This window comes from Mobula birostris, chromosome 16, assembly GCF_030028105.1.
Source record: "Mobula birostris isolate sMobBir1 chromosome 16, sMobBir1.hap1, whole genome shotgun sequence".
NCBI lineage: Eukaryota > Metazoa > Chordata > Chondrichthyes > Myliobatiformes > Myliobatidae > Mobula > Mobula birostris.
This window is the reverse complement of record NC_092385.1, coordinates 5,262,751-5,279,031: the sequence shown is the minus strand read 5'-3', so window position 1 is coordinate 5,279,031 and position 16,281 is coordinate 5,262,751. Positions and strand designations below refer to the sequence as shown.

General features: G+C 45.4%; 1 protein-coding gene across 3 annotated transcripts in view; it reads left to right on the top strand.

Moving 5' to 3' along the window:
• The first annotated feature begins 201 nt into the window (after nt 1-201).
• mgll (monoglyceride lipase) overlaps nt 202-16,281 on the top strand; it is a 114,337-nt gene continuing 98,257 nt past the window's right edge. Inside the window, exons 1-2 of one of the 3 annotated variants that reach the window (XM_072280250.1) lie at nt 202-411; nt 673-815. In XM_072280250.1, the coding sequence (XP_072136351.1) occupies nt 691-815 (125 nt within the window). In that variant the 5' untranslated portion in view covers nt 202-411; nt 673-690. Of the gene's footprint in view, nt 412-672; nt 816-16,281 lie in introns of those variants that run through there. The other 2 variants (XM_072280249.1, XM_072280251.1) reach the window with 2 other exon arrangements.

Sequence of the window (16,281 nt, the reverse complement as noted above, 5' to 3'; positions counted from 1 at the left end):
GTTTCGAGCCGAGACGCTTCATCAGGAACATCTGTTTTTGACCCCTTCCTTATACCTCAGAAGCAGAGAATCAATTAGCGACATCGGATTCCCAGCGACACAAATGCCTAGCCGTTCACGTGAACAGTGAAGTGTTCTCTCTGTGTATGTGTGTCTGTGTGTGTTATTTGTGGCAAAGCGCAGAAATAGATTGCTGGCGAACGCACACAAAGAGCTTCCTCCTCTCGCTGAAACAAAACCCTAAATTAGCCCGTGGAGGGGTGGACGAGGACGGGGACGGCCAGAGGCAGTCAATGTGGTTTCCGCGATCTGCATAGAAGGAAGTGTTAAAAAAAAACCTTCCACAAGATCTCAGAGCGCAATGTGAAGCGAGCGGCGAGAGCTCGGTCGAGCAGACGTTCTGACAACGAGGTAAGGACTCCCTTTCCCCGTGTTCTGTCATTGTTCCGTGCTCCGTTACGGTTATTTATTTGAGGGCACCCCGGAGTTCTGTCTCCGTTTCGAACGCCAGCGTGTCGGGATGAGAGTGCGTTCGCATCGTAGAGGGCACGGCTCCCCAGAGAGTTGACATCATGGCGCGGACCTTATTGTCCATAAACAGTTAGAAACACACAGCAGTGGTGTAACTTTCTAAATTGTTCTCTCTCTCTCGCTCTAACCATGTGTACCAAGAGCTGCTGCACTGACACTATGCATCAGAAGACGCAGGACCGGTTGACCCCTCAAGGGCTGCGGTACAGAGACCTGCGGCACTTTGTCAACGAGGATGGAAATTACCTGTACTGTCGCTACTGGGAACCTACAACTCCCCCCAGGTAAGCTCCCTCCGTGAGTGGCTGTCCCTCAGAGGGCTCGAGGCGGCCAGTGAGTTTATCGTGGCGTGTACTGTGCAGGTGTGAACACAGGGGATTCTGCAGATACCGAAAACCCAGAGTAACATGCACAAAACGTTAAAGGGACACAGCGGGTCAGGCAGCCTCTGCGGAGAGGAATGAGGAGTCGACGTTTTGGGCCAAGACCCTTCATCGGGTACAGGTGGTGTGCAAAACAAGTTCTTCCCAGCACTTTGGCATCAATTAACCAATCAGAAATAGATCAGCTGGAAAGTTGGACAAACTTGGATTCTTTTCTCTGGAGCCGCGGGGGTAGAGGGGAGATAAGGTTGTGAGAGACATATAGAGTAGACAGGGTTGTTATTAGGCTTGCCAGGGATAAAATATCTAATACCAGAAAGCATGCGTTTAAGGTGAGAGGGTTGTCTTAAGGAGGTGTAAGGGGCAAGTGTTTTTTTCAGAGGGTGGGAGTAGAGGCGGATACATTAGGAATTTTAAAGAGATTTTTAAGGGAATGCGTTTTGGGAAGTCACATGGGAGTAAGACATAAGTGATTGTATGAGAGTATCGGCTCGAGACGTCGAGTCTTCCTGTCTGTTCCTAATGTTGCCGAACCTGCTGAGTTCCTTCAGCATTTCGTGTGTGTTACTGTAAAAGTATATCTGATCATTGCCGGTTAGAAAGCAGAATGTTTGGTAGGGATCTAGAGGGCGTGTTGCAATGCTGATATCGGAGGGAACGGCATTCTCAGGTGTCAGGCGAACACTGGAGACAATTACGCTTATTAAGTCCTTTAATATACGCGCTAGCAAGCGATTCCTAGCTTCGAAAATCAATACGTAATAAGGAACTTGACGTAATGTTTCCTCGAGTTCAGAGCTGCTTCCATTCCGCTGTTGAATGAGAAAATCAAAGCCCGTTTATCCAATTAATAAGGACAGGGACTGGGATATAAATCTCTTTGGATTAAGGGCGCGGTTGGATAATCGATGTGAAGGTCAAAGGATACGCGGGCTCGTTTATAGCACGGGCAATTCCCTCTTGTGCCCCCTCCTTTACAACCGTGGGGCGAAACGGTGGCGGTTAGCATAACGGTGTTGCAGAACCATAGACCTGAGTTCGATTCCCGCTTCTGTCAGTAAAGAGTTTAACCAAATTGGTTCGGATAGGTTATTTCCGTCAGGAAAGAGGCTACGTAGTCAACAGGTCATTTATCGGCATCAATGCACGGGACAGGAGAACCTTGGCACTTTCTGGAGTAGGTAACATGGTCGGCACAACATTGTGGGCCGAATGGCTTGTAATGCGCTGTAGAGTTCTATGTTCTAGAACCACCAGACCCAAAAACAGTTACATCCATCCTAAAACCGTCAGGCTGATCAACACCTTCACTTGTCAACCCGCCCCACCGCCACTACATATTACTTAGCGTGACTTTGTCTATGTATATAACTGTTACTCACGTTTTATTCTGTTATTTATGCTGATTGTGTTTTAATGCTGCAAACAACCCGCAGTAACAATCTCTTCGTTCTCTTTTGCACTCGTATACTGAAGAATGACAACAAACAATCTTGAATTCTCCCCTAAGCAATTGAAAAAAATTCTCGCATCTTTGTTCAGGCCGCCTCTCCCACTCTACAAGTTTCTCTCTCTCTTTCTGCCCCGATCGGTTCGCCCTAGTCTTGGCCGCCGCGCATTCTGATTCCCACGCTATGAACTTCCCGTCCTTCCGCCCTCTTCCCCCCAGTTTACGATCTTCCAGACAGCTTGCCTCACTTAACACTATGGTCTCCGCCAAACTTTTACTTCGCCTTCCTGGGCCGTGCATTAACCTGATGTTAGCGCCGTGATCTCGAACAGCTTTGCATATGCATTGCCGTACATTTGAAAGCTAAATTGGTCACATGTTCTGAGATACTGTGAAAGACATTTAGTGTGCCATCCTTGCAGGACATTACACAGTGCATCGAGGGAAAGCAACAAGAGAGAATACAGCGTCACTAACAAGAGTGAATCTGCAGATGCTGGAAATTCAAAGCAACGCGCACAAAATGCTGGAGGAATTTAGCAGGCCAGGCAGCGTGTATGGAAAAGAGCAAACAGTTTCAGGCTGATTCTTGAGGAAGGGTCTGAAACATTGACTTTTCCATTGAGACTGTCCGACTTGCTGAGTTCCTCCTGCACTTTGAGTGTGTTGCAGTGAATAGAGTGTAACAGGTACCGAGAAGAGCAGTGCAGGCGGGCAATAAAGTTCAAGGTTATCATGAGATAGATTGTGAGGTCGAGTCCACGTTAACGAAATAGGGGACCACGCAATAGCCTTATAACACCAGGGTGGAAATTGTCCTTGAGCCTGGTGGTACATGCCTTCAGGCTGGTCTACGTTCAAAGTGTCCACTCTTTACTCTTTTCCAAAGATGTGGGAAAGATCCCTCTGCATTTTGTGGGCGCTGCTTTGTATCTTCTGCCCCACAGGAGAGGGGAGAAGAGAGAATGACTGGGGTGGGTGGGGCCATTGTTCAAAGTTCAAAGAAAATTTATTAGCAATGTACAGATATGTCAGCATAAACAACCATGAGTTTTATTTTCTTGCAGGCATTCACAGTAAGTACAAAGAAATAGTCATAGTCATACTTTATTGATCCTGGGGGAAATTGGTTTTCGTTACAGTTGCACCATAAATAATTAAATAGTAATAAAACCATAAATAGTTAAATAGTAATATGTAAATTATGCCAGGAAATAAGTCCAGGACCAGCCTATTGGCTCAGGGTGTCTGACCCTCCAAGGGAGGAGTTGTAAAGTTTGATGGCCACAGGCAGGAATGACTTCCTAAGACGCTCTGTGTTGCATCTTGGTGGAATGAGTCTCTGGCTGAATGTACTCCTGTGCCCAATCAGTACATTATGTAGTGGATGGGAGGCATTGTCCAAGATGGCATGCAACTTGGACAGCATCCTCTTTTCATTCACTACCGTCAGAGAATCCAGTTCCATCCCCACAACATCACTGGCCTTACAAATGAGTTTGTTGATTCTGTTGGTGTCTGCTACCCTCAGCCTGTTGCCCCAGCAAACATGATTGCACTGGCCACCACAGACTCGTAGAACATCCTCAGCATCGTCAGCAGACATCAGGAAAGCATCCACCTGCATCGCTGTCAGCTTCTCCCCCAGCAGAGCAGGGCGGATGGTGTTGAACACACTGGAGAAGTCAAAAAACATAACCCTCACAGTGCTCGCTGGCTTGTCCAGGTGGGCGTAGACACGGTTCAGCAGGTAGACGATGGCATCCTCAACTCCTAGTCGGGGCTGGTAGGTGAACTGGAGGGGATCTAAGTGTGGCTTGACCACAGGCCAGAGCAGCTCCAAAACAAGTCTCTCCAGGGTCTTCATGGGTCAAATGAAGAAGAAAATAATAATAATAATGATGATAAATATCGAGAACATGAAATGAAGAGTCTGTGAAGTTAGTTCAGTGTTGGGGTGAGCGAAGCTATCCCCTCTGTTCAAGAGCTTGTTGAACAGAGAAGTTTAGACAGTCCGTACAGGGGAGGCTGGCTCCTGAGCTGTATCCATAACACTGCAGCTTCTTACACCCTAAGGCAGAACAGTTGCCACAACAAGCCCTGAGGCACCAGGATGGGGTATGTTATGTGGTGCTTCAATAAAAAATGGTCATTGTTGTTGTTGAAACGTGAAATTATATAGAACCTAGAACATACAGCTCAGGAGCAGGCCCTTCATCCCACTGGATTGTGTTAAACTAGTGAATCCTGATTACTCTGATCTCTTCATGGTCCATATCCCTCTATTCTCTGCACATTCACAAGCCTATGTAAAAGATTCTTAAGCACCCCTGTCCTAGGTGTCTCCGTCACCACCCCTGGTAGCACGTTACAGGCACCTGCCACTTTCTGTGCAAAAAAAAAACATGCATCTCCTTTGAAATTCCCCCCACACCTGAAATGCATGCCCTGATTTGGCCTTAAAAAGATACTGGTGGTCTACACTATCCATGCCTCTGGTAATTTTATAAACTTCTCTCAGGTCTCCCCTCGGCCTCCACCGATCCAGAGAAAGTAACCCAAGTTTGTCAGAATCAGGTTTAGTATCACTGACCTGTCCTGAAGTTTGTTGTTTTGCAGCAGCAGTACCAGGCAATACATTTAAAAATACTATAAGTTACAACAAGAAACTCAAGAAAGTCTGCAGATGCTGGAAATCCCAAAACAACACCCACAAAATGTTGAAGGAACTCAGCAGGTCAGGCAACATCTAAGGAAGAGAATAGTTAGTCAATGTTTCCAGCCCAGACCCTTCTTCGGGACTGAGAAGGAAGCGGGAAGATGCCAGAATAAAAAGGTGGAAGAGGCAAGAGGCTAGCTGGAAGGTGATAGGTGATGCCAGGTGAGTGGGAAAGGTCAGGGCTGGATAAGAAGTAATCTGATGGGAGAGAAGAGTGGACCAGAGGAGAAAGGGACAAGGGAGGGGATCCAAGAGGACGTAGTAGGCAGCTGAGAAGAGGTAAAAGGTCAGAGTGGGGAATAGAGGAAGTGGGGGGGGGAGTTTGTTTGTCAGAAGGAGAACTCTGTAATCATGCCATCAGGTTGAAGGCTAGCCAAATGGAATATGAGGTGGTTCTCTTCCATCCCAAGAGTGACCTTTCTTATAAGAAGCATACAAGTGCAAAAAGAGAGCAAAATCGTAAGGCAGTGTAATGAATTCATGGACCGCTCAGAGATCTGATGGCAGAGGGGAAGAAGCTGTTTCTAAAACATACAGCTCCTCTACCTCCTCCCTGTTGGTAACAGTGAGAAGACGGCATGTCCTGAGTGGTGGGGGGTGGGAGGTCCTTAAAGATGGGTGCTGCCTTTTTTGAGATAGCACCTTTCGAACATGTCCTCGATGGTGGGGACATCCTCTTGCCCCCTTCAAAAGCTCTTCTGCAACCTTTCCGAATTCTCCACACCCTTCCTATAATGGGGCAATCAGAACTGAATCCAGTGCTCCAGTTACAAGGGAAAATTTGCTTCTGCAGCTAGTTTGCAAGAAGATAATTGGCAAAAATCACCAGGGGGAGGTATGATGATTATTTCAGGCAGTGGGTAGTCTGATTTCCAGAGCACTGCCCTGTAAAAGTGAATGGAGCAGATTCACTAGGAGTTTCCATAAATGGATACCAGCCTCAGGTTTGCCTGGACCACTGGAAAATCTGAGTTGGTGGGAATTATTCATTAAATCTTTCAAAGGGCTAGCAGAGAAAAATGATAGCTGTCACTTTCCTTTGGGTTATAGAATACGACAACTACAACCTTTACGCCCTGCTGCAAGGTTTTGACCCAGAACATTTCTATCCCACTCCCACTCTCCCATGCTCCAACTCTGCAGAGTCCTACAGCATGGACACAGGCCATTTGGCCCATCTGGTCCATGCCAACTGTGTTGCGCAGCAATCTGGTCTTATCTGCTCACTGTTGGCCCATAGCCCTCTAAACCTCTCCTATCAGTGCACCTATCTAAATGGCTTTCAAATGTGCTAATATGCCTGACTCAACCGCTATTTCCGGCAGCTCACTCCAAATATGCAACTCCATTTGTGTGAAGAAGCTGCCCTGGACACCTCTTTTAAATCTCTTGCCTCTGATCCTAAACCAATGCCCTCTTGTTTTTAGTATCCCCCTCCCTGAGGGAGAAAAAGATGGATCTTTCACTCTGTCTATTCCCCTCATAATCTTATTTGCCATTATCAGGTCACTTCTCAAATGTCGGCTCTCTACTCTTGTCCACAGATGCTGCCTGCTCTCCTGGGTTCTTCCAGCATTTTGTGTGCATTACCTTGATTTCCAGCATCTGCAGATTTTCCCTTGTTTGCACATCTTAATCTCTTACGTTCCAAGGAAGAAAGTCTGAGTCTACATAACCTGTCTTTGTAACTCAAGTCCAGGCAACATTATGGTAAATCTTTTCTGCACTCTTTTTAGTTTAATACCATCTTTCTTTTAATAGAGTTACCAAAACTCTACATAATAATAAGTACAGCCCTGTCAACATCTAGTACAACTACAGCTTAACTTCCTAACTCGTACACTCTGTAACCTGTGTGTTGAAGGCCAGTGTGACAAATGCCTTCTTCATCATCCTGTGATGCTGCTTTCAGTGAACTGTGGACTTGCATCCCTGGGTCCCTCTGTTTCGTAATACTCCCCAGGGCCCTACCATTCACTGTATAAGTCCTACCCTGGTTTGATCTTCCAAAATGCAATACTTCACATTTATCTGGGCTGAAAGCTATTATAAAGCATTGATAGGGAATTGCTTCTGCATGTTCACTTTCACATACTGTGTGATTTATTGGCCATAACGTCTTTGCCTTGAAACGAAAGTGCTGATTATAGACTACAGAACAAAGAGTAAAAGGTCCAGGAATCAGTCATCCTTAGGGGATTAGAGCTAGAACTTTAATTTAATTGGAGTTATCATTTTAGACAATCTATTCTGGGATCAGCATGTAAGTGCCATTACACAGAAGGCACGGCAGTACCTCTACTTGCTTAGAAGTTTGCGTAGATTTGGCCTGTCACCTAAAACTTTGACAAACTTCTATAGATGCACAGTGGAGAGTATCCTAATTGGTTGCACCAAGGCCTGGTATGGAAATGTCAATGCCAAGGAACAGAACAGAAAGTACTTGATACAGCCCCGTCGATCACAAGAAAAACCCGCCCCGCCACTGCAATATGGAGCACTGCCACAAGAATGCAATATCCATCATCAAGGACCCCCACCACCCAGACGATGCTTTCTTCTTGCAGGAGTTTCAGTGAGCCTCCCCCCATTCGGTTCAGGAGCAGTTATTTCCCTACAACCATCAGACTCCTGAACCATTGAGGATAACTTCTCACCACAGCTCTGACCGGATTCTCCACAGATTGCACAGTTTGTCTTTTCCATGTTGGTTGTTCTACAGTCTCGATTTATTCAAGATCGTTTAATGTCATTTCCAGTACACAAGTATAAAGGAGAACAAAATAATGTTTACTCTGGATCTGATGCAGCACAGAAAAAATACAATAAGGTAAAGAATACAATATTAAAAAAAACACAATATAGTAGACAGCTTATTGGGAGTGCAGTGTTATGTATTTCACTGGAACGGGGCTGCACGAGGACATACCCGATCAAAACTTTGCCATGGACGGCTTACAGACCGTTCGGGCTGACCGGAAGTGCACTGAGAGTGGTAAGCGTAAGGGAGTTGGGTGCTCACTGTTCTGGTTAACAACAAATGGTGCAATCCGGGTCATATTACAATAGAGGAACGTGTTTGTAGACCGGATATTGAACTTTTTGCTGTTGGACTTCGGCCGTATTCCACCGAGATACAACACTGGGCGGCACGGGAGGTTGTTCCTGCCTGTGGCCATCGAACTTGCAGCTCCTCCCGTGGAGGGTCAGACACCCTGAGCCAAAAAACTGGTCCTGGACTTATTTTCCATCTGGCATAGTTTGCATTTTGTTGTTTGATTGTCTGTGGTTTTTGTGTTGCTATAGAACCATAGAACCATAGAAACTACAGCACAGAAACAGGCCCTTTGGCCCTTCTTGGCTGTGCCGAACCATTTTCTGCCTAGTCCCACTGACCTGCACACGGACCATATCCCTCCATACACCTCCCATCCATGTATCTGTCCAATTTATTCTTAAATGTTAAAAAAGAACCCGCATTTACCACCTCGTCTGGCAGCTCATTCCATACTCCCACCACTCTCTGTGTGAAGAAGCCCCCCCTAATGTTCCCTTTAAACTTTTCCCCCCTCACCCTTAACCCATGTCCTCTGGTTTTTTTCTCCCCTTGCCTCAGTGGAAAAAGCCTGCTTGCATTCACTCTATCTATACCCATCATAATTTTATATACCTCTATCAAATCTCCCCTCATTCTTCTACGCTCCAGGGAATAAAGTCCTAACCTATTCAACCTTTCTCTGTAACTGAGTTTCTCAAGTTCTGGCAACATCCTTGTAAACCTTCTCTGCACTCTTTCAACCTTATTTATATCCTTCCTGTAACTTGGTGACCAAAACTGAACACAATACTCCAGATTCGGCCTCACCAATGCCTTATACAACCTCATCATAACAGTCCAGCTCTTATACTCAATACTTTGATTAATAAAGGCCAATGTACCAAAAGCTCTCTTTATGACCCTATCTACCTGTAACGACACTTTTAGGGAATTTTGTATCTGTATTCCCAGATCCCTCTGTTCCACTGCACTCCTCAGTGCCTTACCATTAACCCTGTATGTTCTACGTTGGTTTGTCCTTCCAACGTGCAATACCTCACACTTGTCAGTATTAAACTCCATCTGCCATTTTTCAGCCCATTTTTCCAGCTGGTCCAGCTGGTCCAAGTCCCTCTGCAGGCTCTGAAAACCTTCCTCACTGTCTACTACACCTCCAATCTTTGTATCATCAGCAAACTTGCTGATCCAATTTACCACATTGTCATCCAGATCATTGATATAGATGACAAATAACAATGGACCCAGCACTGATCCCTGTGGCACACCACTAGTCACAGGCCTCCACTCGAGAAGCAATTCTCTACCACCACTCTCTGGCTGCTTCCATCGAGCCAATGTCTAATCCAATTTACCACCTCTCCATGTATACCTAGTGACTGAATTTTCCTAACTAACCTCCCATGCGGGACCTTGTCAAAGGCCTTACTGAAGTCCATGTAGACAATATCCACTGCCTTCCCTTCATCCACTTTCCTGGTAACCTCCTCGAAAAACTCCAACAGATTGGTCAAGCATGACCTACCACGCACAAAGCCATGTTGACTCTCCCTAATAAGCCCCTGTCTATCCAAATGCTTGTAGATTCTGTCTCTTAGTACTCCCTCCAATAACTTACCTACTACTGACGTTAAACTCACCGGCCTATAATTTCCCGGATTACTTTTCGATCCTTTTTTAAACAACGGAACAACATGAGCCACTCTCCAATCCTCCGGCACTTCACCCGTAGACAGCGACATTTTAAATATTTCTGCCAGGGCCCCTGCAATTTCGACACTAGTCTCCTTCAAGGTCCAAGGGAACACTCTGTCAGGTCCCGGGGATTTATCCACTTTAATTTTCCTCAAGACAGCAAGCACCTCCTCCTTTTCAATCTGTACAGTTTCCATGGTCTCACTACTCGATTCCCTCAATTCCATAGATTTCATGCCAGCTTCCTTAGTAAATACAGACGCAAAAAACCTATTTAAGATCTCCCCCATTTCCTTTGGTTCCGCACAAAGCCGACCACTCTGATCTTCAAGAGGACCAATTTTATCCCTTACAATCCTTTTGCTCTTAATATACTTGTAAAAGCTCTTTGGATTCTCCTTCATTTTGACTGCCAAGGCAACCTCATGTCTTCTTTTTGCCCTCCTGATTTCTTTCTTAAGTATTTTCTTGCACTTCTTATACTCCTCAAGCACCTGATTTACCCCCTGTTTCCTATACATTTCATACAACTCCCTCTTCTTCTTTATCAGAGTTGCAATATCCGTTGAGAACCAAGGTTCCTTATTCCTATTCAATTTGCCTTTAATCCTGACAGGAACATACAAACTCTGCACTCTCAAAATTTTCCCTTTGAAAGCTTCCCACCTACCAATCACATCTTTGCCAGAGAACAACCTGTCCCAATCCACGCTTTTTAGATCCTTTCTCATTTCTTCAAATTTGGCCTTCTTCCAGTTCAGAACCTCAACCCTAGGACCAGATCTATCCTTGTCCATGATCAAATGAAACTAATGGTGTTATGATCACTGGAACCAAAGTGCTCCCCTACACAGACTTCTGTCACTTGCCCTAACTCATTTCCTAACAGGAGATCCAATATTGCATCCCCTCTAGTTGGTCCCTCTATATACTGATTTAGAAAACTTTCCTGAACACATTTTACAAACTCTAAACCATCTAGACCCCTAACAGTATGGGAGTCCCAATCAATGTATGGAAAATTAAAATCCCCTACCACCACAACTTTATGTTTCCTGCAGTTGCCTGCTATCTCTCTGCAGATTTGCTCTTCCAAGTCTCGTTGACTATTGGGTGGGCATATTTATGCTCTATTCTTGGTTGGTGCCATCACGATGTTACTGGCCCTTCTCCAGCACCTTTCTGTATGCACATCCTTGATGGTGAGTAGGCTGGTGCCGGAGATGTGTTGGGCACTTTTCACCACCTGTTGTAGAGCCTTCCCTGTCTGCCTCAGTGCAGTTTCCAGACCGAGCCATGATGCAATTTGTAAGGATGCTTTCTCCTGCGCATCTGTAGAACGACATGAGTATAGATGTGCAAGGTCCAGCTATGGGCACATTGAGGGCACGTGGCCAAGTGGTTAAGGCATTGGACTAGCAACCTGAAGGTCGTGAGTTCGAGCCCCAGCCGAGGCAACGTGTTGTGTCCTTGAGCAAGGCACTTAATCACACATTGCTCTGCGGTGACACTGGTGCCAAGCTGTATGGGTCCTAATGCCCTTCCCTTGGACAACATTGGTGTTGTGGAGAGGGGAGACTTGCAGCACGGGTAACTGCTGGTCTTTCATACAGCCTTGCCCAGACCTGCGCCCTGGAGGGTATAAAGACTTTCCAGGCGCAGATCCATGGTCTTGCAAGACTAACGGATGCCTTTACTAGTCCAGCTCTCTTCAGCCTCCTCAGAAAGCAGAGGTGTTGGTGAGCTTTTCTGATTGTGTTGGATGTGTTCTGGGACCAGGAGAGGTTGTGTTCTCCTGGGAGTTTGAAACTGCTCACAATTTCCACCACCGTGCTGCTGATGTAAAGAGGGGTGTGAGTGGTGCGAGCCCTCCTGTGGTTGATAACCATCACCTTTTGTTGACATTGAGGAAGAAGTACTTGCCTGCTAGCAGGCCTTGAGCTCTTCCACCTACTCTCTGTAGGCCACCTCATCATTTTTGGTGCTGACCCCCACAACTGCTGTGTTAAGAGCGAACTTGACGATGTGATAGCTGGGGTGTTTGACTGTGCATATGTTAGCAGAGTGTACAGCAGTGGGCTCAGCATACAGCCCTGGGGGGAGGGCACCCATGTTGGTGAAGATGGGGAGGGAGGAGAGGTTGTGTATCTTCACTATCTGGGGCATGTTCATTAGGAAGTCCAACACCCAGTGGGACAGTGGTGTATTTAGAACGAGCAGTAGGAGTTTGTTCACCAAGGTCCGTGGGACAATAGTGTTGAATACTGAACTGAAATCCAGAAATAAGCATCCTTGTTTTCTAGATGTGTCAGGGCCACGTGAATGACAGATGCTATGGCATCTGTGTAGAGTGGTTCTGTCGGTAAGCATACTGGTGAGTGTCCAGTGTGACAGGAATAGAGTTTCGTATAGTTTTTCCATAAACTTGATTGTATTTCTCTATGTTCCTGTAAATGCCTACAGGCAAATAAATCTCAAGTTTGTACAGTATATGGTGAGATAAACGTTACTTTGATAGTGTATTTACTTTGACTTTGAAGTGCAGGTTCCATTGTAGAGTAGCAAATCCAGAGTGACATCAGTGCGATGGTGTCTAGACGATATTCATGATTTTGTTTGAAGGTTCCCTGCTCTTCTTTGATATGGTCCTATGAGTTTCTTTTATGCCTGTTTGAGAAGACTTTTCATCCGAGAGGCAGCATCTCGAATGTTAGTAGTGGTCCTTCAGCACATGAAGACGGGAGAGGCAGCAGAGACACAGCTCCTCAGTAAATATGAGGTAGATGTGAATTTGTGCATAGGCAAAGATAACGTAAACTTATTAGCAATGTACGTATATTGCACCATATACTACCTTGGGATTTATTTTCTTGTAGGCATTCACAGGAAAATAAAGAAATGCAATAGAATTTATGAAACAATATACAAGCAAAGACAATCAACCAATATGTAGAACAGTGGTTCCCACCCTGGGGTCCATGGATCTCTTGATTAATGGTATTGGTCCTTGCATAAAAAAGTTGGGAACTCCTGGTGTTGAAGAAGAGAAATTGTGCAAGTAAAAAAGAAATATTGAGAACGAGTTGTAGAGTCCTTGAAAGTGAATTTGTAGGTTGTGAAATCAGTTCAGAGTTGTGGTGAGTGAAGTTATCCACACTGGTTCAAGAGCTTGATGGTTGTAGGGCAATAACTGTTCTTGAACCTAGTGGTGTGGGACCTAGGGATTCTGTACCTCCTGCCCAAAGGCAGCAACCCGCATCCCTCTGCATTTTCCTGTCAATATGTCTTTTAAAGGGTATTGTTGGAGTATAGTGTTCAGTTTTGGTCACCTCATTACAGGAAGAATGTGGAAGCTTTAGAGAGGGTGCAGAGAGTAGTTACCACAATGTTGTGTCTTATGAGGCTAGATTGAGCATGCTACAGCTTTTCTCTTTGCAGTGAAGGAGGAGGAGAAGAGACTTGATAGGGTTGTATAAGATGATAAGAGACATAGATCAAATGGACAGCCAGCACCTTCTTCCCAGGATGAAACTGGCTAAAATTAGAAGACATAATTTTAAGGTGTTTGGTGGAAATTATAGGGGTGTTGTCAGACGTAGATTGTATACACAGAAAGTAGTGGGTGCGGTGAATGAACTGACAGGGCTGCTGGTACAGGCAGATACATTGGGGACATATAAGAGACTCTTAGATAGGCACATGGGTGATAGAAAAATGGAGGGAGGGTTATGTAGGAAGGAAGGGTTTAATTGATCTTGGAGTAGGTTAAAAGGTTGGCACAACATCATGGGACAGAGGGCCTGTATTGTGCTCTATTGTTCTATTTTCTATGGTGATCAAGTTACAGTGCCTGCCCAGACCAGTACTGATGCACCAGCTGAGATTTTGCATTTTTCCTTCTGAAATAGGACTTGAACCTAGTAACCTTCTGACTCAAGAGTGACAATACTTTCCCACAAATCCATGGCTCAGTGCCAGACATGTCCTGCCTTGTTACTGCGGTCAGAGTAGGCGTGTAGGCGTGTGGATGCTCGGTCTGGGATTTCTTCAGTGCCAGGGCTGCTGTGTCCAGTAATGAGCTGCTCCTGGGAGCTACAGTTTTTAAAGGATGGAATACAAGAGCCAGTCCTCCGTTGTGTAGAGCGGGGCTGCCACATGAACTATGTGGGAGTAGGTGGACCAGGGGTCAAATACTCTGCCAAAAAAAAACAAACAAAGAAAAGCTTTGAGTTTCAATGATTTGGAGAGAAAACAAAAGTTTCAAACATCTTAGAACTCCAGGCTGAAGTAAATTCATCTCCTTCAGAGTTCTGGAGTAAATCATAGAGGATAGTCCCTGGAGCATTGGTGACAGGCAGTGAAATTGGGAGGTTGTGGCAAAGCTCTTGCGTGTAGGCTTTACTCTGAGTGTATAGACTATGGCTAGAAAGTATATTTTGTTACTTTAGGACTTCCAAAGTACTTTGATAAAATTCCCACACTGGACTTGGCTTTAGGGGCTGGACAAACTTCTCTGAGGTTCACCACCTTGTTGTGGTGGAGAGGCATGTGAGTCCCTTAGATCCTGAGAGCAATGCTGTCTGGAGCTTAACTCCTGGTAGGGTCATCCATGATGGGAAGGTCAAGGGGAAGGTTCCAGACAAAGAAGGACCCTACCAAGGGCTCATTGGTGGAGCTGACAGCAGATGACACATCACAATGGCAGTGACGGGTCCCCAGTCATCTTGCATTCCATGCCACTGGACCCTGACCTGATCTGTCAAGGACTGTGTGGTGGCTGCCCTTGCATCAGTCATCCCACGTTAAACAAAGTCATGCAACAGGCATTCTCCATTAAGGGAATCCACCCTAACACCCTTGTTATGTGGAGGCCAAGTCATTGGGTGCATTTACTTACTTTAGAAATTACCTAGGGTAGCCCTCTATTTTTCTAAGCTCCATGTACCAGTCCAGGAGTCTTATAAAAGACCCTATCGTATCCACCTCTGCCACTGTCACCGGCAGCCCATTCCACACATTCAACATTCTCTGTGTAAAAAAAAATGTACCCCTGACATCTCCTCTGTACCTACTTCCAAGCACCTTAAAACTGTGCCCTCTCGTGCTAGCCGTTTCGGCCCTGGGGGGTAAAAAAAGCCTCTGACTATCCACACGATCAATGCCCCTCATCATCTTGTACACCTCTATCAGGTCACCTCTCATCCTCCGTTGCTCCAAAGAGAAAAGGCCAAGTTCACTCAACCTATTCTCATAAGGCATGCTTCCCAATCCAGGCAACATCCTTGTAAATCTCCTCTGCACCCTTTCTATAGTTTCCACATCCTTCCTGTAGGTAGGTGACCAGAACTGAGCACAGTACTCCAAGTGGGGTCTGACCAGGGTGCTCTATAGCTATATTATGTGTGAATGAATGGCCTAACTCTTCTTCTATGTTTTACTGTCTTACTATTACCACTAAACCTGTGTAAAATCATGAGGCGCACCGATAGGGTCAATGTAAATGGGGAGCCGAGAAACAGAGGGCATAGGGTTGAACGTGAGAGGGAAAAGGTTTACTAGGAACTTGAGGGACAGCATTTTCCCTGTAACCATCCATGAAGTGTTGCCAGAGGAAGTGGTTGAAGCAGTTACATTAACCACATTCAATAAGTACACAAAACTGGAAAGTGAAGTTCAGGACTGCTGAACGGATCCTGACCCGGATCTGGGCCGTGCCCTCCAAATATCTGGACCTGCCTCTCGGTTTTTTTTTTTTGCACTGCCTTACTTCCACTTTTCTATTTTCTATTTATGATTTATAATTTAAATTTTCTATCGATTTGTAATCCAGGGAGCACGAAGCACAGAATCAAATATCGCTGTGATGATTGTATGCTCTAGTATCAAATGCTTGGTGACAATAAAGTAAAGTGAAAGGTCAAATTTAATTGTCATTCAACCAAATGTGTGAATAGAGCTGAAAGAAACATTGTTCCTCTTGGGCCAAGCTGCATCACACAGTGCCTGCAGTCACACACAGCACTCAGCACATATAGTTACAACAACACATGCAGTCACAAAACAAAATTAATGCACGTGGCATGGCCCGAAGATTGATGGTGTCCCGGAGCCACATTTCTGCAAGAACACGCACGTAGCAGTTTCTCATCTTGTGCTGGGTCAGGCACAGACCAAGGCAATCATGCTTGTCGTCAGGGGAGCGAGGTTCGAAGAGCTGTATCCCTAAATAAATCAATAGATAAATAATGAAGTAGCAGGCCGTAGTAATCCATGCACAGCAAGATCCCACAACTAACAAAGTGATACACAAAGAGACCTTGTTTGAGTGGTTCAAGATGAATGAGATAAAGCAGGGAGTACGCTGGGAAAGAATTACCTTACCTTTTTTTAGAAAATAAGCTTTGGCTTCTGCTGTTACGCTGCAGGTGATATTTATTTGTTGATATAC